This window comes from Rhinatrema bivittatum, chromosome 4, assembly GCF_901001135.1.
Source record: "Rhinatrema bivittatum chromosome 4, aRhiBiv1.1, whole genome shotgun sequence".
Lineage (NCBI taxonomy): Eukaryota > Metazoa > Chordata > Amphibia > Gymnophiona > Rhinatrematidae > Rhinatrema > Rhinatrema bivittatum.
Window position 1 is genome coordinate 475151490 of NC_042618.1, and position 26107 is coordinate 475177596.

The window sequence follows — 26107 nt, forward strand, 5'->3', positions numbered from 1 at the left end:
AAACTGGACCTCATCCACACAGAGTTTATAATCCCGATTTAGATCAGCAAGCAGTCTACAGCACTGGTTCTTAACCCAGTCCTCGGGACACATCTAACCATTCAGGCTTTCAACATATCCACAATGAATATGCATGAGATAGATTTTACTTCAATGGAGGCAATGCATGCAAATGTATCTCATGCATATTATTTATTTATTTATTTAACGCTTTTCTATACCGATCTTCATGGTTGGAAGACCATATCAGACCGGTTTACATCGAACTATTAATCAGATATCCTGTAAACCTGACTGGTTAGGTGTGTTCCAAGGACTGGGTTGAGAAGCCCTGGTCTACTAATTGGCCATAAGTAAATATTAAAAAGTGTAGGCAGTGCTGAGCCCTGGAGGATGCCAGTTCACAACAGAAACCAAGAGGAGCAAATGCCACTAACTGATATTCGCTGAAGCCATCCCTCGTGATAAGACTTAAACCAATTCAGAACTGTATTGCAGATCCTTAATTAGTCTCATTAAGAGTATCTCATAGACCAGTGTATCAAAAGTTGCAGCGAGTTTGTAATTGTCCCAGAAGCTAGTTTCTGCCTGTGCAATGTTAATAGATTGATGTCACTGCACATGGTGGGCAAATGGCCCTAAAACCTTTACTGATGGTAAGAACTTGGCCAGCACTGATGCCCAGCCTACAGAAGGCTGCAAAGCCACACTGGGAATCCTGGGGTTGAAATAGTTTTGTAGCATTATGGGCTACTAGCAGGCCCAGCAATGCTGGGTGCACAAACCATGGTGGTGGTGGCAGCAGAAGAGAGGGAGAGGCCCAGCGGGACTAACAGTGGAGCCAGTGGCCAAAGAAAGAATCCGGAGAGACACGCCCGGGTGAAAAAGAGAGTGGGTGTGTGGACCCGCAAACAGGGTAAAATGGGTTTGGGGCAGTAGATGTTACTTATTGAAGTCTGCACTGCCAGAGAGCCATAAGCTTTCTTCTGCAGGGAAGGGGGTCCAGGGCAGGGAATGAGAGAGAGAGACCGAGCAAAAGTGAGACAGAGACAAATACAGAGGTTTCTTGGTTTGGGGGGGGGGGGGGAGACAAAATCTAGGGAGATCATATTGGTGGGGGATGGAGGGCTGAGTAGGCAATAGCCTGGAGTGTTTCAGGGGACACTGCACCCCCTATGTCCCCTGCAAACTACACCTGTGTGAGACTGAGACAGAGACTGTTTGTATTACTGGAAAAGCAATACAAAAAATTGTTAAAAAAAAACAATAATTAGTCAGAAAGGGAAGCAAGAAAATTAGCACTGGCCCTAGCTATTAGGAGTTCCATTCTGGAAATGAAATACCAAGGTCCCATATGTGTCCTGCATCTGGGACTTTGTGCTCTTACCTGCTCATGTGATCCTGATTTCCCTGAGGACAGCAAGGACCACATCTACAGGTGTGCAACAGGAAAAAAAAGTGGAGCCAGCTAGCACATCTAGTATTTGTTCACTTATTTAAAAAACAAAAGTCTGAAGCCTGAGACAGCACTTGCACATCCCTAATATTTTGGCCAAATCACTCGAGAACAGTTTATCCTCATGGAAATATTCTCAAGGCCAGCCAGAGCTCAGGCTTCCAGTGGAGGAGGTTATGCTTACCTGTGACGTTCATCTAACTTTCACATCCCATTCAGTTCTCAAATCACAGAGTTTAAAAAGAAGAGAAAATTGGATTGTCTTATCTGTAATACATTTTGTAGATGTGATCTCTCAGTGCAGCTGCTGATTCCCAAACCAAATTCCTGGAATGTGGAGGAGTAGCCTAAGGGCTTCAGCAGTGGCTGCGAACCAGGGCAACCAGCGTTCAGCACCTTGTGACCTTCAGCAAGTCACTACACCCTCTATCGCCTCAGGTACAAAGTTAGATCGCGAATCTTCTGGGGCTAGGGAAATTCCTACAGTACCTGGATGTAATCCACTTTGAAATGCCAGAAGGTAGAATATAAATAAAAAGCTAAAGAATTAAAGATAAGGAAATCTAATGTTCTCTTCTTTTTAAACTCTGTCTTTTATTTTGAGACCCACAATAAAACCCTATCCTGTACATGGAGAAGCCACTTACCTTTCTGGTGGAGGCTGTCCAGGAACCATTCGTGGGACTGCCGGGGGAGGGGGGATGACATCGTACGCCTGCTGCTCAGGAGTTTCCTAGCACTGGGGCCGATGCAATATCAAGCGAGAAAAAACATGCATCCAAACTGTTTTTTTTCAACACGCACATATCCCCGCCCAATGCACTAGGCAAATGAGGTGCCACGATAAAAAGGATGCACTAGGGAATCAGGCACCCAGGGGATGCGACTGTGCACCAGTTAGGAATACAGACGTTCGGTTAACAAGCATCCATGTTCCTAACCTGCGCACAGCAGGTAAATTGAGCATCCATTTTCCTAATCTGACCGCCGTGAAGAGTTTTTAATTTCATGCTCCTTCCAGAAAAGTAGTATTTTGGGCTTTTTTGTGGCAGCTTAGAGTGAGTGAAGACTTAACGCAGCTCCAGGGCTGGTTTTAAGTTTTGCGTGTTAAAACATGTGCATTGGGTGAGTCGGGTACATGGTGATTTTTTGCATCGGGGTAATAGCTAATAGCCTCATCTACATGTCATTTACATGTGATGAGTGCTATAAGCTAGGCACTGGTTTGGACGCACATATTGGACGCGCTAATCCCATTATTGCACAGGAATTATTCTATCGCATCCAAATAGGCTGAGCACACTGTATTGCATCCGCCCCACTGTCTACTGAAATTCCTCCGTACTGCCCACAGCAGCATTTCTGAGCCAAGATGTGCAGAGGGTGAAAGGATGGAAGTTTCCTCGTGTTGGAGAATGGACAGAGACATGGCTTTAAGCATGGCTTCCCAAATGGGGTCAGAAAATCTTCAGCTGGGGTCACAAGTGCCTCCAACAGCAGCAGTAACAGCAATAGCAGTGGACGTAAGCATTGGGCCTTTGAGCCAACACGCGCTCACACTCCTTTCTGTGGCACTGCCCTTCCATGAGTTGTTGTGCTAACAGGAAGCCCTGCATGAAGAGGAGTTGGGGCTGCTGCAAAGTCCATGGCACCCTGAAAGCCCTTCCTACCCAACGCATCCACTCCCACCCCGGGAGCCATGGGTCTAGGAGCACTTGGCCTTTTTTAGTGCGGACTCAGCCACCACCGATTGGTGGGGGAGCTGATGCTTTTCAAAAGCAGTGGCATGCTGGACCAGGTACATCCCATCTGCCTTCCTATTCACAGGCGGAACCGTGAGGGGATGCTCCCAAATCCTGAGGAGCAGCTCCTTCCTCCGTCATCAGCTGGAACAGAATGACTTCCTACCATGGCCCACACAAAACCCTCAAAGATTAAGTCATCGAGCGGGGACCTTCGTCATTCCTCCAGGGGAGACGGGTCCAAGGGAAGGCCCTCAGAATCCTCTGAGGAAGAATCGGAGGTTTCATCACCCCAGGAGTCATAAGGGTCAATGTCCTCAATAAACTGAGCCAGGGACGAAGGCCCGGGCATGCCCTTAGGTCTAGACATCATGGGCACCGATGGCACCGACAGCCCCAATTGCCCCGATGGCCCTGATGGACTCACAAGCAAACCCGGTAGGGCCGGCCGAGGAGCAGGAAGGCGCGGGGGCACCACTGGCCTCGAAGGGCCTTCCTCATCTGAGGAGCCATAAATGAGGATGGCATTGAGCTAAGGGAGTGACGGTGCCCCATGGAGCATTGATGGCCCCCAAGGCACTGGAACCAGCTGACTAGGGAGGATGCCCAGAAGAACATTGAGGTGCTCCAACAGCGGCTCCAGCAAGGAGGCTACAGCCACTGGGGCTGGTGGCAGCACGGGCTCAATACCCCAGAGGGCTCAATCCAGCACCAACTGCAACCTGTACTCCTGCTCCTCCATGAAGGTCCCAGTTGTCAGAATCGGCTGCGCTGAAGAAGGGGTGGCACGATCTTCCTCGGAGCCTAGAGGGAGTCAGTACCCGGCACTGGAATGGGTCGGGACCCCCCTGTAATCCCAGCATTCATGGACAGCATAACCTCCTTGGCTCAGGGATGCTTCAGGGGCATCGTGGCAAGAACTGGTGCCATCCCAAGCCCTGCTCCATGCACTGATAGTGACCAATGTCAATGCTTTCTCGACTTCCCATGGTGCTCTGCCCAGTCTTTACCCAGGCCAAGGTGGAAGGTGAAGATCCAGACATCCTTGACCTAGAAGAAACCAAAGAGGGTCAATCCCCAGCCCCCTGTTCCTCCGGGGTCACTGGGAGAGGGGGAGAAACGGTGCCCATCAGTTTTCCCCGAACCTTCAGCGTCGAGGACACCGATGCCGATGTCAAACGTTCAGACCTCTTAGGGCCGAACAACTCCATCTTATTGAGGCGCGTTCGCCGGCCCTTGGAGTTATCTGATCACAGAGGCAGCACTCCCAAATGTTGTGGGGTGCCCACAGGCAGAGGACATATACCTCGTGTGGATCCATAATTGACATAGTCTGTGGGTACTGGGGGCACTGACGAAAACCTGACGATGCCATGACAAAAAATAAAGCTGGTTAACAGATGATGGCCTGCGGGTCCTGAAGGACATCGTTACGGGGAACTGACTGCGATCAAGAACTTACTGTGCCTCAAGTACTGACTAAGGACAGGTGGAACTGAGAGGGACCTGGCGCAGGTACAAGGCAAAAATTAGCCAAAACTTGGATTCATTTTCCAGAAAAAGAGCATGAGCTCCAAGACCGCGAGACGACAGCTCTGCCGATAAAAAGAGTCTGAAGACGGACCCTGCATGGACGCGTGGATTAGGTCATGCCGAGCATGCTCAGTGTGCCAGTCAAAGTTCTAGAAACTTTGACTGAAGTTTTCCATGCCGGGCTCCATCTGATGATGTCACCCATGTGTGAGGACTACCCCATCCTGCTTGTCCTAGGAGAAAAAAAAACCTTTAAGGTATTGCAAGCTCTCTTTTTAGTTGCTCTATCTGAATCAAGGCAAATGTGGGTGTTGCTCTTCTGATCTGTAACAAAAATCACAGAATTTTTGCACATTATGGCTGCCGCTGTACTGTATGAATATAGTATGGGAACTAAAAAGCAACCCCAGGAAAGGACATGCAGAACAACAGACTTCATGGTTGTATTATGGGGAAGAGCTCCCCTCTGCCTCACTTTGCCCAGCTGTACCTGGATCTGAATGATAACCCTGATCCTTCTGCCCTGTCTCTAAGGCACAAGCTGCTCTTTCCACTCCTCAGATGACTGCAGGTGTGCTCCTGAAATATTATTTAACATGCACATGGATAGGTTCGGATGAAAAGCACTAAATAAGCAATGGTGCATTATTATTGTTCCATTTAAAAAAAAAAAATAGAAGACTCAAAATAGCTTTAGACGAAAACAGTGAAAGAATTCAAAAGGGCATGGGATAAACATTGTGGATCCCTAAAAACTAGAGGATAGGAATGAAGAAAAGAGTGGGTAACTTGCTAGGGTGGCAGTTTCTACCTTTAACCAATAAGCCTATATTCTATTAATGCAACTCCAACATTGCTCTCTGCTTCAACGGCAGGGGGGAAGGGGAATTGGATTCCTATAGTTACCAATGAGGGCCCTGACTTTTACATTCTGGGAAATTGATAAGCATGGGGGTGACCTGCATGGCGTGACAGATGCTACCATAAGCTTGCTGGGCAGACTGGGTGGACCATTTGGTCCTTTTCTACTGTTATTTCTCTGTTTCTATAAAAAGAGAAGCAAGACAAAAGTTAGAACAGGAAGGCTGAGAGTCAGAAACAAACAAGTTGGCTTTTGGAGGGAGTGTACTGAAGGTTGAGGGGGGCAAAAGTGCAGTTCTTGTATCTTAATCCTTCTCTAGCACAGTAAGTGTGAAGTAGTGGTAGAGAACAAAGAGCTTTAAGCACTGCGGCATGACAAAGGGTGGGGATAAAGTCAATTCACTTTTGTTCCACCTTTACATTTAGGCCTAGGGGAAAAGGTCTCACAGCACTTTCGGTAGAAGCTTTGGCTTGCATTTTTTCTTAGAATTTATTTCCTTTCCCAAAGTTGCAAAAAAATGAACACAAGGCACACAACTTCCACGTCGAGTGTCAGGCTTTCTGCATTGCCTTGCCCTACTTTTCCGCAAATCTTATGACAGGCAGCTTCACATGCGATCACAGCCCAGATATGTGCTCCGAGCGGGAAGAATCAAGGACAAACTTTGCAGAGCAGTGCAAGAATCTCCGAGCCCAGATGTGGGGTCCAATCAGAACCAATAAGAAGCCGGGGAGTGCAGGAGCATCTCCCCCAGCAGCCAAGGGGTGGCCTAGTCTGAAAGGGAAAGGCAGATGGTAATTTCAGGACATCGTGAGTGGAACAGAGTTTACTCTACACATGCAGTCAAGTGACGCCTGAGAACGATGTATCAGAGTGGCCTGTAATGTGGCAGCTCTGTCCGCAGCCTCAGGGCTGAAATCGTTCTGTCTGATTATTTCAGGAGCACCAGCCTGAAGAGAGTGCCATGTGCAGGGGTGTGCCCTAACCTCTTGCACACTGAACTCTCCTGGGCCCCATTGCCATTAGCAGAGAAAAACAACTCGGTCTTTATCTGGGGCCCTTTCCCCCAGCAGAGCACATGCATGCATGCCAAGAACTGAACTGAAGGGTACGCTAAGGCAAAGGTCACTGGTTTTGGACACCAGTCAGTCACCAGCTTAACAATAAAGCTCAGTGCTACCCCAGGGGGTGGGTAGCTAACATCACCTGGGTAAACAGATATGCCACCATGGCTCTAGCTGAAAATGTGTAAAAGAGGCTTTGGAGTTCTCTCACGTTATAGTGAGTTGTGTAATGCAGTTCAGAGTCAGTGCAAGGTGTGTCCGCAAATCAAACCCCCACCCTCCTTCCTCCCAGCTCACAAGGCTCAGAGCTGCCAAGTGATCCCGTGCGGGCAGGTGCCCTGACTCTGCCACCTCCCTCCTCGTGTACTTTCTTACTTGTAGTGACTGATTGCAAACAGAAGCAAGGGCTTCAAATCCCAAAATGCACTGAGATAAAAGTTGAAAAACTCTCCCTCCAGAATAGGATCCCTTGGCAATTCTGGCATTAATACAAATCTGATATGTATTGTAATAGCAAAACAGTCAGGGACTTCAGCAAACCTTACCTCCTTTGTGCTCCCGGACAGAAGACCACTTGCCATGGGAGACTCAGTGCATCCAGCCAATGTGCCTCCTGTCTCTGTTAATGGATTTCTTTTCACTCCACATTGTCCACTGAGTTCTGAGACTTCACTTTTCTACATCTAGAAACCTTTTCCCATTAAAACGATCTCAAAATTTGAACAGATTTCCTTATCTTTCATCCAGGGGCCTAAAAGCTGAAGTCTTGACACAGGCAGGTGATGTGAAGAATCTGGAGATTATACACAGTAATCCAGAGCTGAAATACTTTAAAAAGGAAGGGATCAGATATTTGGTCACTGTTGCCTGACCCTGTACGCTCCAGTAATGCTCAGCATTTAAGAGTTTATTTTATTTCACTGCATAGATACTGAAAACATCCCACTGTATGTTGAAGATGAGAAACCTGAAGAACATGGGCCGTGTAGCTAACGTGATGGATCGCAGGTCTCTTGAGCTGAACTTCACGTGCCAGCTTGCCTTCACAGCACATATCCTACAGCCTAGAGGGTCCACAAGAAAACAAGGGAAGTCGGCTCCCAGCATCAGCACTCAGCTTGACCGATGGAAGGTTCAAAATGTTTGATGGCTCTTGACGGGATGCTAGAGAGACAAGACAATATCCATCGCACCCTAACCCCAACATATGGTGCCCTCAGACTCCTCCCCTGCCCCATTCACAGGCTCCGTCTGCTTGAGATGAAATCTGCCTGCTCCTGCCACAACCACCCCTGCTCCCCAGCCTCCACATCCCTCCTGGGGCATCGTGGAATTAGGGTTCCAGGACCCCCGGGAAACGCCGGGATCTCTGCTGCTTCATCTGATAAATCACTACTCCACAGCCCCTGGTGAAACCGTGGTACTTGGGAGCAGGGCTGTCAATGATTCCCCCTTCCCCGGTGCCAGACATCCTTAATTCCTCTTCCTGAGCTGAATGCAGTTTCGAGAATGTGGCCCCCCCCCCCCCCCCAAACCACCTTCCCTGCTCCTGCCTGCACGTTTGCCTCCTTCGCAGGCGGACTTGGCAGTTCTTTTTGAGACAGATCTTCGTGGGGAGCTTCTATCCATGATCTCACCTTGGATCTTCAAGCCCCTTCAGAAGGCAGAGGAGCTTGGTGCCTGGGAAGGCCTCGGCGCACTTCGTGTGCTGGGAGCCGGTTGTCTGGAAGGTTGCTAGGGAAACCAGAGTCCCGGGGGGGGGGGGGGGGGGGGGGGAGGATGCCTACGCTTCACTAATGCAGCAGAAATCCACTCTTACTTGAAATGGAAAAACCAGGAACGTGATTTTCTCTTCTCTGGTGCGCATGTGTGAATGTATGCACATGCATGCTAATTGTCTGGGCTAGGTTAAAAAGGAGGCGCCTTTAAATCTTTTTACAAGCTGCCTCTGGGCATCAGGAATACTGCTAGCGTGGATGGTGAGAGGGGATGTGCAAACTAATCAGTAACATACAAATCTGTGTACATTCACTTGTTGTTCTGTGTGCCACGCCCATTGGCTCCAGCTGCTCTAGATTTAGCACACACATCTATATACCCAGCAAAGGCTGGGTGTTGGATATACCCTGTATACCATGGCAGTATAGGAGAGTGGGGCTATCCAAACCATGAGCCTGGTCCCTCGACTCATGAGATAGAAGCTCACACACACACACACACACACACAGCTTCTCACTCTCCTCTCTCTCTCTCCTTCTTATGCAAACGTTTTCCGCCAGCACTGTGCTACCAGGGACAGGGTGACAGAACTGTAACTAGGCATTTAGCACCCGGGGCAGGTAAGAGTACTGGCACTTCCCACCCCTACCTTGATCCCCATTCCTTTCTCCCTCTACCTCCTCTACTCTGTCCCCAGTCCTCCTTCCCTCTCTCCCTTCTGCTAGTAAAAGGACAGCAGCACCCTTACTTGCTTTTCTCCACTGTCAGCCCATGCTTGCATTTTAGTTACTTTTTTTCTGCCTCCAAGGGATTTTGCCCCTGTCCCTCTCGCCCACCTCTAGCTATGGGTCTGTAAGATTCCCTGGTAAAAAGGAAAAGCATCGGCAGGAAAGATAAAGGCCACTGTGGGAAAAGAGACCACTCCTGCACATCTCCTTTGTATCCCACAGGTACAGTCATGCGTCTGGGATGTACAAATTCAAGGAAGCAGTACATAATGTGGGGGTGGAGAGGGGGAGAGAGTGAGATACCGAGGTGCATCAAACAGGAGAGAGATGTAACCAGCAGAAAGGTGGTAATAATGCCTCTGTACAGGTCATTGGTGAAACATCACCAGCTATTTTGTGTCCATTTCTAGAAACTGCATCACCAAACAAATGCAGACAGAGTAGAGGCAGCTCAAAATAGGGCTACCAAAATGATATGAGGGGATAAGATAGAGGTCTACAAAATCATGAAAGGACTTGAACAGGTTAATGTAAATCGGTTACTTACTCTCTCAGATAATAAAAGGACTAGGGAGTACTCCATGAAGTTAGCAAGTAGCTCATTTAAAACAAATCAAAGAAAATTCTTTTTCACTCAGCGCACAGTTAAACTCTGGAATTCATTGCCAGAGGATGTGGGTAGGGCAGTTAGTGTAACTGGGTTTAAAACAGATTTGGATAAGTTCCTAGAAAAGAAATCCATAAACTGCTATTAATTAATAAGGAATAGTAGTTTGGGATCTATTTAATGTTTGGGTACTTGCCAGGTACTTGTGACTTGGGTTGGCCACAATTGGACACCGGATGCTGGGCTTGATGGACCTTTGGTCTGACCCAGTATGGCAGTATGACACCAAAACACCTATGAAATGAGACTTCAAGTCAGGACCTAAATATATATACCCTAGAGGAGAGAATAGATAGAGGTATCTGATAGGAACATTCAAATGTAAATATAAACAATGCACAACAAGCAAACATTTTTCAGTGGAAAGGAAATTCTAGAAGAAGGTCATGGTATTTTAAACTTGAAGAGGGGAGACTCAGAAGAAGGTTAGAAAATATGTCTTATAAGAAAGGGTGATGGATATATGAATGATCTCCAAGGGAGGTGGTGGAGGCTAAAAGGGGAAGGGGATTCAAGAAAGCCTGAAATAAGCACCAAGGATCCTGGGTTACCAAGAAATGAGGAGAAAGAAAGAAATCAAGGAAACAGATTTGGGCAGAGACTAGATGTGCCCTATGGTCCTTATGCACAATATAGTCTCTATTACTATATCCCTTGGGTCTAGGCTCACACCATAGCATGAAACTGGAAATGTGCATAAATATTCACAACAAAAGTGGCCATAGCAAAAAGGAGACTCAGAATTGGCATGGAAAAATTCAGTTTAAAACATTTTCTTCCATAAATTTCTTTTTCATAGAATTTATAGGAAAACAGGTAAAGAAGTAGAAATGTGCCATTTTTTTGCTGTTTGGGTAAACTTGCCCTCTAAAACTAAAAACAGCAAAACTCTGCAGAGCAGGCAGATTTTCTGCCTTTGTGAGAGGAATATTTTTAAGAATATGCAAATTCTGTGGAATAGTCACAGTTCACAAACATATTTGTGACATGAAATTTGGACTTTTCTGCAGTTAACCTGTAATCTGCATGAGATGCCCTGAGCCAAAGGATAGGATATCTCACATCTAAGATCAGAGATTAGTTTGAATACAATTATCTCTACCAGAATAGGTGATCATTTAGAAAATCGATTAAAAAACAAAACCATAATGCATTTGTCTTTTAAGCAGCTGCTTCGGCTGTACCATTCCAGCGGGCTTCCTCTGCCAAAGCCACAAGAAGCTGCAGATACCGAGCCACTGCCTAGCAGGTGATTGATTCCCCTGTGTGGGTGTCTGCAGGTAGGTGTAGCCCCTTCCTCCCTTATGTTTGGAAGGACACTGCTGCAGAAACAGCATGATCTAGGGGCTGAAGAGCCATACATTAGGTGTTTCCATTGCTTACTTTTAAAGATTCATAAATCATTCCAGGTTCCCTTTCTCTATACCCCCTCTTCTTTTAATCAGCTCACCAATAATTAGTGGATGGATAATAGATTTGCAGAGTAAGCAGTTATATAGCTATGGAGATGTATTACTTGTATAGCTGTACTGTACAGTGAAATAAATAAAGGTGAAGACAGACAGACAAACATAAATAGATAGACAGAGATTACAGTTATGTAAGTGTTTGGGAGCCTGCTTTATTGTGTCAACTACTGGAAAGCCTTTTCTCAACCTGAAAACAAGCATTTTTGTTCCTATTACTATATAATCCAGTTACCTCCGCATGTAACCTGTTTAATATTAATTCCTGTGGTGTGTGCACCTTTTTAGCAGCAGACTGAACAGCACACATTTACAATACTATAGACCAAGTAATATAGCAAGACACTAGTAGATACACTAATCTCTTCCGCTAGTTATAATGCCCTTAGCAATCAGGCTTCACACTAGAACTAAGCAAAACCCAAACAAATGTTGTCACTTTCTTATATACAAAAATATAATTAACGTAGGTGGTGCCCAATTTTCCCCAAATACAAAAAAAAAAAAAAGTGTTAAAAACAGTTTGCTAGTGAAATGAATGTATAATAGACCACAATAAAAGCGTCTGGTTATTCAATGAGCTCTGCTGTTCCGGGTATGGTAGCAGGTGACAATGTGCAATGTCCCTGAATTTACATTGCACGCCAAGGCACTTACAAGGTGTGAATATTTGGTTAGCAGGATGAGCCATAATTAAAGCCACGGCACTGATGTAAACAAAAAAAAAATGTGCAGACGAAGTACAATTGTTTGAAAGCAGCTTTCCCTTGTTGCTGGCCCAAGGGCTGGCTACCTTTCCTCGCTGCTTCGGTTTTTGCGAAATTAAAGTGCTTCCAATGTGTGCAATATAAAAAGGGAACCTGTGCTTCTGCGGGAGAGCGGCTGACTCTATGGCTGGGCTGTTCAGCAGGTGCCTGTGACAGCTGCTGGGCACCGTGGAGGACGCAATGATCTCCAGAGCACCCTGTTGTTGGACAGAGTTTCCATGATATAAAGGCAATGGCACGGCAGCAAGAATCCAGCCCGAGCACTTCATTGCACATAACTGATGTGCTAGTGTGCAATTCCCTGGCACGGGATCTCAGACTTGGGGGGGAAATGCCGAAGGGATTAAATGGGGAAAATCCAGCTCCGTGTAAATGACATTGTCCCAATAGCAGCCACTGTGGCTCCCTGGCACGTCTCTGCCCTGCTTCGATTCTTTTGATTGGATTTTGCTCCTTTCCCATGACATACTATAAGGTTTTTGTTGGAGTTGTTTGACAAGTCTGTAAAGATATTTTACATTCTTTTGCTTTTATTTTTTTTTCTAGATCTCTCGGCAGCGCTTTCCTGCTAAGGACTGCTTAAAACAGACAAGTGGCTGACAGCAAAAAACATCGAAGACAAGAGCCCGAGAACTGTCAAGGATGCACGTTTCAGTGTTCAGCTTCCATCGGTTTTCCTTGTAAGTAATCCCTCAGTCCCTTTTCAGGAGGGAATCAGCCAGCTGTGCTTGAAACATCAGCCAAAGGCGGACAGAAGGTGGCATGTGAAGTGCAAGGTCGATTTCTAGCCTGCACCCCGTTGATGTATCAGGACTCACACTTCGGTTAGCATTTTCTTTTCCGCACAGTTTTGGTGGTGGGTGTACTGGGAATACTTCATGCCCTCCAGGTCTTCTGTCTCTATATAATCCGATTTACTAAGCGATGCTTTGCTGTCCGATTTCTTTAGCTCACAGAAAGAGGGCTGCTGCTGCCCACAAGTGACATGGGTGTACTGGGCTTGCTCCTCGTGTTCCGTCTCCCGGTGGTAAAAATAGTTAAAGTTTGACACAATCACGGGCACAGGCAGGGCGATGGTGAGCACCCCGGCGATGGCGCACAATGAGCCCACGATCTTACCCCCGATGGTCAGGGGGTACATGTCCCCGTAGCCCACGGTGGTCATGGACACCACCGCCCACCAGAAGGCGTCGGGGATGCTGGTGAACAAGGACTCGGGGTCATCGGTCTCGGCAAAGTAGACGGCGCTGGAGAAGAGGATGACCCCGATGAAGAGGAAGAAGATGAGCAGCCCCAGCTCCCGCATGCTGGCCTGCAGCGTCTTGCCCAGGATCTGCAGGCCCTTGGAGTGGCGGGAGAGCTTGAAGATGCGGAAGACCCGCACCAGCCGGATGACCCGCAGGATGGCCAGGGACATGGCCTGCTGCCCGTTGTTGCTGCTGCTCTGCTGCTCGGCCAGCTCCGTGCCCAGGGTGATGAAGTAGGGGATGATGGCCACGATGTCGATGATGTTCATCATGTTGCGGAAGAAGGCTGGCTTGGAGGGGCAGGCGGAGAAGCGCACGAGCAGCTCGAAGGAGAACCAGATGATGCAGAGGGTCTCGGTCAGGAAGAAAGGATCGGCCAAGGGGCTGCCCCTGTCCGGGATCGGCTCCGAGCCGTTCAGGGCCAGCCGCACCTGCTCCTGGCGGAACTCGGGCAGGGTCTCCAGGCAGAAGATGACGATGGAGATGAGGATGACCAGCACCGAGACGATGGCGATGCCCCGCGCCGGCCCCGAGCTCTCCGGGTACTCGAAGAGCAGCCAGAGCTGGCGCTGGAACTCGTGCTCGGGCAGCGGCCGCTCCTCCTCGCGGATGAAGCCCTCGTCCTCCCGGAACCGCTCCAGCGCCTCCTCGCCCAGCTCGTAGAAGCGCAGCTCCTCCAGGAAGATGTCCACGGGCACGTTGACGGGCCGGCGGATGCGGCCCCCGGACTGGTAGTAGTACAGGATGGCGTCGAAGCTGGGCCGGTTGCGGTCGAAGAAGTACTCGTTGCGCAGCGGGTCGAAGAAGCGCATCCTGCGGGCCGGGTCGCCCAGCAGCGTGTCCGGGAATTGCGCCAGGGTCCGCAGGCGCGTCTCGAAGCGCAGCCCCGAGATGTTGATCACCACCCGCTCGCAGCACTCCGGGGGCCCCCGCTCCTCGCCCTCCTCCGCCACCACCGTCATGGCGGGGGGCGAGGCAGCGGCACCGGGGATACTCGCGTGCCTACCGACCGCGCGTCTCCTGCTGCTCCTTGGCAGGAGCTTCCGCAAGCCTGCACGAGTCTCACGGGCTCATCTCGCCTCCCTCGCCTGAACTGTCTCCTCCCAGCCCGGCTTGTCTCTTCCCTCCTCCCCCGCCCAGGCTGTCTCCTCCCCGCTAAAGATCCCAAATGCTCCAGCTCTGTATGTCCTCCTGTCTTCTGTCTCTGTCCCCGCCCGAGAAAGCGATACTCACACTCGCTCACCTTTTACCAGAAATCACAAATATCTTCTGTCTAATGGCAGGGGGGGAGGCTTGGCTGCCACACTCCCGCTCGTCTTCCACCAGAGACAAACCTCCCCGCATTTTAGCCGGCTACAAGGTGAGGCGGGATTTTTCTTGGGGGGGACCCCTTGGCGTTTCTCCCTGGCTGCTGGGACAGAGGCAATAGCTGGCTGCAGTTGAGGGCTCTTCTCCACTGGCTTCCTCTGAGTAGTAAATATCTGTGGAGTGCTAGAGTGCAGAGCTTTGGAGTAGAGAGTCCAGTTTATAATTGGTCTGAGCACTGGGAGGTCAAGGTTAAACTGAGTGGTGGAGAGAGTGGGATGAAATCAGCAACCCCTTCCTCTAAACTACACTCATCCAAAAACAGCAGAAGCACAAATCAAAAGAAATGAGAAATTTTGAGAATAGGGTAAGTATAGGGCAAATAAAGAATAGAAACCCAGCTGGAAAGTAACCATGGAGATTCAAAAGTGACAGTAAGAACATAAGATTTACTATCCTGGGACAGACCAAAGGTCCATATAGCCCACATCCTGTTCCTGGCTTTCCATAAAGTAGATCCATTCCTTGTTGCTCACTCCTAGGGATAATCCAAGTCTATCTGACAAATAATTGTTTATGGACTTTTCCTCCAGGAACTTGTCCAAACCCCTTTTAAACCAGTTATACTAGATGCCTTGACTACATCCTCCAGTAACAAATTCCACCACTTGATTCTGTGCTGAATGAAAAGGACCTGCTCAATAGATCCATGGAGATGGGGTATGGTGCCACAAAAAAAGAGAAATCCAGTTATGGACTCACATTACAAATGTGGTAGCAAAGAGATTAAGTACTTCAGGCAGGTTAAACTTATCTCAGTGGTGGAAAAAGTAATGGAGACCCTGTTAAAGGATCCAGTGGGTTGCAGAATCTGAAGCAATATTTTTTTTTAACCAGAGGAAGGTCCTGTCAAATGAATCTGATTAATTTTTTGATTGCATGACTAAGGAATTAGATCAAGAATGGGCACTTGATGTAATTTCAGCAAAGGTTTTTATACAGTCCCATATACGAGGCTCATGAATAAAATGAGCAGTCTGGAAGTGGGTCTCAAAGTGGTGATAGGTCAGAAGTGGACCAGAAAAAAAAACAATCAGAATGGTGCAGGGTCTACACCAAAAGCCATATGAGAATGTGTTGGTTACGTGGACCCTTGAGCTGGCTAGGACGGATGGTAACGCACCGTGGGAAGCCCACAGTGGGTGTCGAAGCCGGGAGGCGGCACAGAAGATGGATCCTGCAGAGTCTTCACCACCGGAAGCCAGAGAAGCCCCCAAGAGGAGCCCTTGAGGACTCAGGCCTCTTGGACTTAGGTGCAGTCCCTTGCGACTGGGGACCTGGAGAGAGACTGAAGAGGAACTAGGGCCAGGAGGTCAACAGGAGCTTCATCCTTGGAAGCCCGCGGTCCCATTCCCCCCCCGGGAGGAGCCCATGAGGACCTGAGCTGCTGGGACTTAGGCAAGACCTCCAATGCCAGGAGTCAGAAGCCGAAGACGTCAGGAACTGCAACTAGAAACTCAGAAGAGCGAACCTTATTGCAAGGCAGTGAGTAGACTTAGATGCAGGGTTTAAACACCCTGTGAGCGTGTGACATCATCAGAAGGCAGGGCTGTGTTTCCCGCACTGGCCCCTTTAAGAGGAGAGCCTCCTGCGCGCACGCGTGCCTAGGGGGTGGGGACAGCCGCGGCAGACCGACAGCGTCTCCTTTGCGGAGGGAGAGCTGCAACAGGAGCGAGGAAGGCCCAGGGGAGCATCGCAGCGGCCCGGGCCATCCCCGAGGTGGGTGGAGGTACCGGGGCACGGCCCAGGACCATAACAGAATGAAGGACCTAAATTTGTATGCCCTAGAGGAGTGGAAAGACAGGAAGGATATGGTATAGACTTAATATATGAAATATGTTAATAATGCAAAATAATCAAACCTTTTCTAACGGAAAGGAAGCTATAGAGCTAGGGGTCATGATATGAAGCTTCAAAGGGTACACTCAGGAATATAAGGAAATACTTTTTTTCACAGAAATGGTGGTGGATGCCTGGAATGCCCTCCTGGAAGAGGTGATGAAGACACGAACAGTAATGGAATTCAGAGAGGAGTGGGATAAAACACAGAAGTTCCCTAGGTAATCTACGGTAACTTTTTTTGTAACATTTCTCCATAGGGCTGAATGGAGCACTAGTTACAATTTGAAACAGAAGGTATGGGGTAATCTACAAAGAATGGCAGTTATAACTAGCAAGTGGTGTATTCAAGGGATCCATCTGGGCATATCTTACATTTAATGTATGGTTTAGACTATATAAATCTCTGCCACCATCTTAGATTGTGAATTTTTCAGTTAACCCTCTTAGGGGTAGCATGTCCCTTTGTTATTCCTGTGTTTGGTTAGTTTCCTTAGGCAAGGACCATTGAAGTATAGATTAAAGGGTACTTTTGCCAATCTAAAATGCTTTTTGGAGAACTTCAGTTAGGAGGAGGAAGATTTTCCACCCTTTTCCTTCTGGTTTTGATTTCCCCTTTCCTTAAGAATGTTCTTTCTTTCTATTTGAGACCTAGGGACTCAGCTATTTTATCTTCACGGTGTGGTGTCTCTCACAGAGAAAGATACAGTGGACCATCAATATACTTGTGGGGGAATGAGTTCTCATTCATTCCTGGGAAGATGGAATAAAAGAAGGTATCTCAATGAGCTGGTCGTGGATACACCAGATGGGTGCCACTGATCTTCCATCAGTGGCCCTCATCTGATGTACCCAGAACCATCTCACTGAGATAACCAGAGAACAGTGGAGTATGGAGATACCATTCAGGTACAATACAAGGGCGAATAAGGAGGTATTGGACCAAAGGTATGAGAAAATGTGACTTTACACTAACACATCTAAATTGGGATATCATCCTAATCACCAGCTATTGGAAGAAGCTTAAAAACTACCCCAGTGATTGGAGGGGAGAAGGAATAAGATAATTAATAGGCTTTAACAACAGAATAAACTGACTGGAAGCTTAAGGTCACAAATCTAAAGCTGTACAATGATTGTATTGCACAACAACCTGTAAAATAATCTTTCCATCAATTTTCACTTTAAATCAGTAAAAGTTTAAATTAGAAACCACATCAACTTCCAGCATGATTATTAGTGCTGTTTACAAGAAACTGTAATGTTGACTTGATTATACTGAACTCTCAGGGCCTAGGAATTAACCTTAACCCCCCCCCCAACCCACCCCTACGACAGGAAATTCTGGATGAGAAGACTTAACCCTTTTTTGAGGTGTGGTCTTTGAGGTCCTGAGATAGGATGCTAGACAAGGGATTTAATATATAAAATACAAAAGGCCCTATTCAAAAAGGGCTTTTTCCTCTATCTGTTCTTATGGAAAAGCCCAAATAGCAGGATAACAGTAGGAAAAGATAAATCTGAAATGCTGAAAAAGCAAATGTTGCTTCCTCTCTGTCACTTTTAAGACAGATGTGGACTTTCAAGCTGACAATCATAGTTTGTAAAGAATGAAAGACATTTTGGCTAGCTTGTTGCATTCCTTTTCAGAACACTATTCGGAAATGAGGTAATACATTTATATTTAAATGTATTTAATCCAGCAAGACATTTTCTTTTCCCTTCTCTTTCATTTCTTTAAATAGAAATCCTCCTTCCTTCGAGCCCCCTTGTCAGCTGTATTAGCACTGTATGAGTAGAATTGTAATGCATGGATGGATTCTGATGACAGCAGAACAGCAGCACCCCATTTATTAGGATTTGAAATAGCAGAAATGACTAAGTAAGAGGCACCTCCAAAAATATTCAGCATTAATATTCTTCATGAGGGAAACAAATATCAGAACAAACAAAATGGTCCTTCTGATTTTGTTGGCTTAAATGATCATCTGATTTACCTAAAATAAATTTGCTGTTACTGGTGCACTTAGCTACCATCTGTTTTTATGTATGATCGGTATTCGTATATTCAGGTTAACATCATAAACTCTGCGGCAATTTGGCTGTTTAATTATGAGACAGGAAGGAAGGCTAGAGGATGGCTAGTTGTATTGCTTTTAAAAATTAAATCTGATTTCATAGCAATTTGGGATAAGTAGTCCAAAATGCATTTAGGGAACAGAGAAAGAATGTGATACATTTTTCTTTCAGTTGGACAAAGCAGAAGGGAAAACATGTTTGATTACCATAAACAGTGTTTTCCATAGATAGCAGGATGAATTAGCCATGATATGTGGGTGAAGTCATCTGGCTCATCTCCAGGCTAGTAGAACTTTGAGATCTACTGAGCATGTGTATGAGTTCCCTCACGGGTGTTGCTTCGAGATCCTCCTCAGTCTGCTTCAGAGCTAACTAGCTTTGTAGTCAATTCTCCGGGGATTAGGGCAGGTATCTCATGGCTAATTTATCTTGTCATCTATGGAAAGCACCATTTACAGTAAGCAAAATGCCTTTTCAGTGGATAAGCAGGCTGAATTAGCCATGGTATGTGGGAATCCTAAGTTGAAGGTCGCAGTGGTAAGCAACCCAGACTCCACCATGGAGAGTAGAGTACTGTGAGAGTATGTCATGCAACACTGGCTGACCAAAGATATTGTCAGTACTTGACAGATTGTCCAGACAGTTGTGAGACAAAAAGATATGTACTGATGACCATGTGGCAGCTTTGCAGATGTCTTCTAGAGGAACTTCTCACAAGTAGGCCATGGAGGAGGCCATAGCTCTAACTTGATGAACTTTTACCAGATTGGCAACATCAAGACTTGCTGAATGTAACAGTGCTGAATGCATTCAGTTATCCAGTTGGATAAAGTACCTAGTCTGTTCCTAGTCTATTAGGATTATATGAGACAAAAAATTGAACAGCTTGTCAATGTGGCTGAGTTCTTCTCTTTCAGTAGGCCAGATGGCAATACAATGAACTGATTAATATGAAAAGGCAAGACAAACTTCCGAAGGAACTTCAGATGCATACAGAGGACCACTTTATTATGAAAAAACTGCATATAAGGTAAGTAGTATACTAGAACCTGTAGTTCGCTAACTCTGCATGCCGAGGCTTCAGCGACTAGAAAGACCACTTTCCATGTGAGGTACTTCAGCGATGTCTTGTCTAATGGTTCAAAGAGTGGCTTCATCAAATGGGCAAGGACTACATTCAAATCCCTTGGCACTGGAGGTTTCAAGTGCTACATCCCCATCATGAATTTTGATACAAGAGGATGAGTGGAGATGGGCTTATTATCTATGTCTGCATGATAGGCCACTATGGCATTCAGGTGTACCCTTACTGAAGATACAGCCAATCCTGAATCTGATAAATGTACAAATATGATAAGAGGTGCATTGGTTCATAGTTGAATGGATCAAATCCTTTCTGGACACCCCATTAGGAACTCTAATTCCACTTAAAGGAATCACTGTGCCTAGTGGGAGGTTTTCAGGCTGAAAAAACAATATCTTCAATAGATTTGGGGAGTGACAGGTCAGTGATTATTGAGAACTCAAAATCCAAGTTATGAGGTTGATGGATGGACGAAACAGACAAACTAAGCTGCTGTTTTCCTGAATCAGAAGAGGATCAGAAACAAGGTAGACTGAAAGATGTACTGAAAGTCATTTGAGATACTCATACCAGATTTGTCTGGGCCATTTTGGAGCTATGAGAATCATGCAACCATAAACCTGAAGAAGTTTCTGCACTGTCCTCACAATAAGAGATAGTGGTGAGAAAGCATACACAAAGCTCGACCCCCAATCTAGTAGGAAAGCGTCTTGGGCCAACCTGAGATTTCTTGGAAGAATAGAGCAAAATTGGTCAAATTTCTGATTTTGTTCCATCACAAACAGGTCTACTGATGGACAGCCCCACAACTCAAAATAGTTTGTTGGCTGTGGATTGTTTGCGAGACCATTTGTGAGGATGAAATCCCTTGCTGAGGTGGTCCATTGGATATCCCAGATAGATACGCAGCTTGAAGGGTCACTTGATGGTCTATCACTCACTGTCATATTTCCAGCGTCTCTTGCATTAACAGCCAGGACCCTATATCGCCCTGTTTGTTTATGTATAAAATGGCGATTTGGTTGTCAGTTTGAAGAAAGATGTTCTTTCCTTGCAGCAGAGGACATTCTTTATTGCCTTCAGTTTGAGAAGGTTGATCTGGAGGAGACTATTTTTGAGAGACCAAGTGCCCTGGGTTTGACAGGTTTGGGTATGCGCTCTCCAGCCCTTGGTGGAGGATTCTGTTGCTAAGGTGACTTAATAAGGAAGAGGTCGAAGGAGGGCTTCATTCCGAAGAATGTGAGAAAGAAGCCACCAACAGAGCTCCTGTTTCATCTCCTGAGAGATGTGACTATTATGCCCAGTGACTGGGTAAGCTGGTACTATTGGTTTCGTAAACCACACTGCAGACAATGACTGTGCAGTCGGGTCAGTGAAACAACATGTATTGTTGCTGCCATGGGGTCAAGGACAACCAGGATTTGGCAAGCAGTAGAGATAGCTGATAGAAGGTTTTGAACTAGAGCTCACAGCATCTGTGTTAATTTGGAGGGCAGAAATGCTTTCTCTCTCTCACAAGGAATCAATGAATTAGAGTTGTTACATTGAAACCAAATTGGACTTTTTGAAATTAATTAGAAATCTGAGGTTTTGTAGAAGTTGTATTTGTGGGGTGCAGGGACTGTTACACCCTCTCGAGAGGACACTGTAATTAACCAGTCATCTAGATATGGGAACATCAGGATTCCCTGATGCCTCAAGTGGGCCGCTACCACTGCAAGGCACTTGGTGAAGACCCTGGGAGTAGCTGATAAGCCAAACGGGAGTACCTTGTATTGATAGTAAGCAGAATCCACCTTGAAGCAAAAGTAGCTTCAGAATGAAGGGTGGATAGGGATGTGTATGTATGTATCCTTGAGATCCAGAGAGCACATCCACACACCCACCAATGGAAAAAAGGAAGAATGATGCTGAGGGAATTCAAAACAAAACGCTTGCCGTTTTGTTTTGTTTACTGTAAACCGACGCGATATCCTCGGATGAACGGCGGTATATAAACTCCAATAAATAATAATAAAATAATTTTGATACAGGTTGCTGTTCAGGTGTCTCAGATCTAGGATGAGTCTCAATTCCCCCATCTTCTTGAGAATTAGGAAGAGCAGGAATAGAAGCCATGTTCCAATTGTAAGGTCAGAACCTGCTCTATTGCGTGCTTTATTTATTTATTTATTTATTAAATACAAGATGATAGTTATTGAAGAAGTGTTTGTACCTCCATAAAAGTTGAGGCAATTGTGTCTGATCTGGAAGGGAGCTGAGAAAATGCAAACGGTATCCATGCTGTACAATCTTGAGGACCCATTTGTCCTTTGTGATTTGGCACCATGCTCCAGGAAGGATTGGATTCTACCCCTCATTGGGCCAGGGTTCCCCTGACCAGCCAGGATCAAAATCCAGGTCCAGATTTTCACTGGGTCTATTGAATTGTCTGCCAGCATTCTCTCTATCGAGATCTAGCTGGAAGCTGCTGGTGTTGCTGCCTTTGTGCTGGAAAGGGTGGTAGGCAATAATGATGGAAAGAATAGTAAAGACCTCTCTGATAGTAAGATCTCTTGTATGAGAAGGACTGTCTGGACGTGCCTGGATGTCCAAAGACTGAACCGCCGCATTCTGTTCTTTGTGTCCAAAGACTGAATCGCCACATTCTGTTCTTTAATCTGGGAAACTGTCTCTCTATGTTTCTCCCCAAAAGGATATCTACTAAGCAAGGGAGGTCTGTGAGCTTCTCATGAACATCATCTTCCCAGATTCTGCTGGTTCGCAGCAAGCCATGCGTCTAGTTCTGATGGAAGCCACTTATGTTCTTGCAACAGAATCGAATGACTCATATACAGAACAAAATAGGTGATGGATAGCTTCTTCCACATCTAGCAAATGATACAGGGAGAAGGAGTCACCAGTGTCAAAGAGTATAAATGGCTTCAGATTTTGTATGCATTCATGAATATATTGAACCATGTAAAATTGAAGATGAATTATTCAAGCAGTTAACATGGAGCCCTGAAACACCTTCTTTCCTAAATTATCAAGTAACCTATAGTCCTTTCCCGGAGGGGAGTTAGAATGAAGTCACTTTCTTCAATGCCAACTCCACTACTACAAACTGAGAACCGAACAGTCCAATAACCGGGAAACTTCTGCATCCTATATTTGAGATCCAGCTTTCTAGCTGCTATAATTCCAGACACAGGCATTTCCCACATTTTCATCTGAATAGTATCCAAGATGGCATGCATCAGAAGAGCTACTGGCTCCAATGGGATGTCCAACATTTGTAGCAGCTCCATGATCTCAGAGTTAATATCTTTGTCTTTGTGCATCCACCACTCTTTTTGTGAAAAAATATTTCCTAATGTTTCCGGAGTCTTCCCCCTCAGCGCTCCACATCATGACCCCTAGTTCTTCAACTTTCCTTCTGTTGAAAAAGGGTTTCCTCTTGTGCACCATTAATACCTTTCAGGTATTTAAATGTCTGTATCAAATCTCCCCTGTCTCTCCTCTCCCCTAGGGATATACAGGGAGGTCAATATTCAAAGCACATTCAGCACTAGAGATGTGAGTCGTGTGATCGATCGTCTTAACGATCGATTTCGGCTGGGAGGGGGAGGGAATCGGATCGTCGCAGTTTGGGTTTTTTAAATATCGTGTAAATCGTGTAAATCGAAAACCGGCACACTAAAACATCCCTAAAACCCACCCCGACCCTTTAAAATAAATCCCCCACACTCCCAAAATGCCTTAAATTACCTGGGGTCCAGTGGGGGGGGGAGGGCGGGAAAACCGGCACACTAAAACAACCCTAAAACCCACCCTGACCCTTTAAAATAAATCCCCCACCCTCCCGAACCCCCCCAAAATGCCTTAAATTATCTGGGGTCCAGAGGAAGGGTCCCAGTGTGATCTTTTACTCTCGGACCTCCGTGCGTTGTAGAAACAAAATGGCGCCGGCGCTACCTTTGACCTGTCATATGACAGGCCGGCGCCATTTTGTTTTTTTGTCCCCCGACGTCAGGAGCGTAGGAGATCGCTCCCGGACCCCCGCTGGACCCCCAGGGACTTTTGGCCAGCTTGGGGGGGCCTCCTGACCCCCACAAGACTTGCCAAAAGTCCAGCAGGGGTCCGGAACGACCTCCTGCAGTCGAATCGTGTTGCCGAATGGCCATTTAATGGCCATTTAATGGCCGGCGCCATTAAAATGGCGCCGGCCATTCGGCAACACGAATCGTGTTGCTGAATGGCCATTTAATGGCCGGCACCATTAAAATGGCGCCGGCCATTCGGCAACACGATTCGACTGCAGGAGGTCGTTCCTGCATTACTAATTTATTGTTTTGTGTTAATGTATAGTTTAATTTTGTTAACTTATTGTTTGATTACTCGATCTCCAATTTCTGTTATAGTTTAATTCTGTCCTATCTTCCGACATCCATGTTTTTACTCTCCCTGTTTTAATGTAACTTCTCATTTCCACTTATACGTTAATTGGTTTCCCCATGTTCTAATGTAAACCGGTACGATAAGACCTGGTCTTGAGTGTCGGTATAGTAAAAGAAGTTAAATAAAATAAATAAATAAATAGTAGGTCAAAGGCTATCGGCGCCATTTTGAAACCGGCATCCAAGGGTGTAAGTGCAGGGGATGGCTCCCGGACCCCCCACTGGACCACCAGGGAGTTTTTGTAAGTCTTGGGGAGGTCAGGAGGATGGGGGGTTTGGCTTCTTTAGGCGGCCGAATAATTCGGCAAAGATTCGTGTATTCGTGGGGAATCGCGATACGTTTCGCTTCCCCATGAATACAACGAATATGGCCACATCCGTTGTGGATTGCCAATACGGAGGGACCGAATGTACATCCCTAGTCTCTAGCACTGTTGTGGGTTAGAGTTGCTAGGTCTATTACTGAAAAAGTAAAGATAGAAGGTTTTATTTTAAATGCTGAGAGCACTTATCTTAGTTGTTGGAAACCAAGTAGGAATTACTATGAAGAAAAGGAAATGTTTTGAGCGTTAACAGTAACTATGAGCTAGTAGCTGAGTAAAAAGGGTTATTGTATTAAACTATGACAGCTGTTGAGAATTGTAATTAAGGCTACGTAACTGACCTAGGAAGCTCTTCTTCTAATGGGGTTTTTCCAGCATTACTTTATATCTGGGAGAATTAAGAGTCACCATTGTATTAAACCTGCATTGCTATATGCATGTTGAAGGAAAGCATAATAGAGCATAGAGAAAGAAGCTTGATGTTTTATTTTAACGAATTACTGGATTAAAAGGATAGGAAATCAAAACTCACATCAATTAGGTGGAAATGTGTTTTGGGCAATACTTTAATATTGTGTGTAACTTCTCGTCTGTGAAGTTAGCTTCAATAAACTCCAGAGCACTATATTAAGTTGGTGTGCAATATGTCATTTTAAGTTATGGCAAAAGGTCCCATGACTGGAAGGTGACTCTTACTTTTGGCATGGGAGAGGGAATGAGTACAGACCTGTCTCAATCTCCTATCTTTATAAGGGCCTCCCAATATAAGTAACTTTAACCAATAGCCTCCTACCTAAAGGTTCCAGTGTCAGCATCACCTTCAGGAAAAGCTTCAGTGCTGCCATTGCTACAAAGACCCTTTCTTGTTGCTTCAGCTTCAGCTCGTGCTCGTCTCATAGTTATGCCATTTTAAATGCCCACTGTCACCTGTTTACCTTTACCAGCTCATTTCATCCACCAATAATTTGCAGTTAATACCTCTTACTCATGATATTTGACAAATGTATAAGCATTTTTATTTTATATTTTATATATTTATTTATATATATATATTTATGTATATATATCTATATATAAGATTTATATTTATTGATTTACGTTTTATTGTTCTATTCACAGTTTATTGTTTATGTTATGCTGTACGCCTTAGTTCAATACTCTGTTTTATTGTTTAATGTAACGCCTTACTTGCGAAAGTTTTGTTTTATGGAAACCGACCTGATTCGATTATGTATATCGAGAAGGTCGGTATATAAAAACTCTAAATAAATAAATAAATAAAGGAATCTGCTACAGCAGTCCTTGAGAAAAGGCTTCCAAGCAAGAAGTCATCCCAAAGGACCTGCCACTAGGGAGCGCCATGCCACAGTACCCATACAGTGATTACATTCATTTTGAAATGAAAGTGTGTCCCAGTGTGTCAAGCCCCTCAAAATGTGATGGATACTCCCCCTCCAACCCCCCCCCCCCCCAATTGCCCACAAGGTTCCTGTTTAATTCTATTTGGGCCTCTAAGGTACAATCGACTGCAAGAGGCTGCAAGAATCTACCTGAGAGGCCCATGTATCCCTGATACTCTGAGGGCATTTCCCTATGGGACTTTGCCTGACCCTGTTCCCACAATGAAGAGCAAGGCTTTCCCAGTGTCCCCTAGTGGGTCTCAGTAGGCAATGGAGGTCCTCCCTTCCCTCTACTGGCAGTTCCTGCTTCCACTTGTCGACAGAAGG

At 46.0% G+C, this 26107-nt stretch overlaps 1 protein-coding gene across 1 annotated transcript; it reads right to left on the reverse strand.

Moving 5' to 3' along the window:
• Positions 1-11383: 11383 nt before the first annotated feature.
• LOC115089211 (potassium voltage-gated channel subfamily A member 3-like) lies at positions 11384-14295 on the reverse strand. Its single transcript, XM_029597278.1, has one exon. It carries the CDS (start codon positions 14211-14213, stop codon positions 12819-12821), a length of 1395 nt encoding a protein of 464 aa, XP_029453138.1. The 5' UTR covers positions 14214-14295; the 3' UTR covers positions 11384-12818.
• Positions 14296-26107: the final 11812 nt, after the last annotated feature.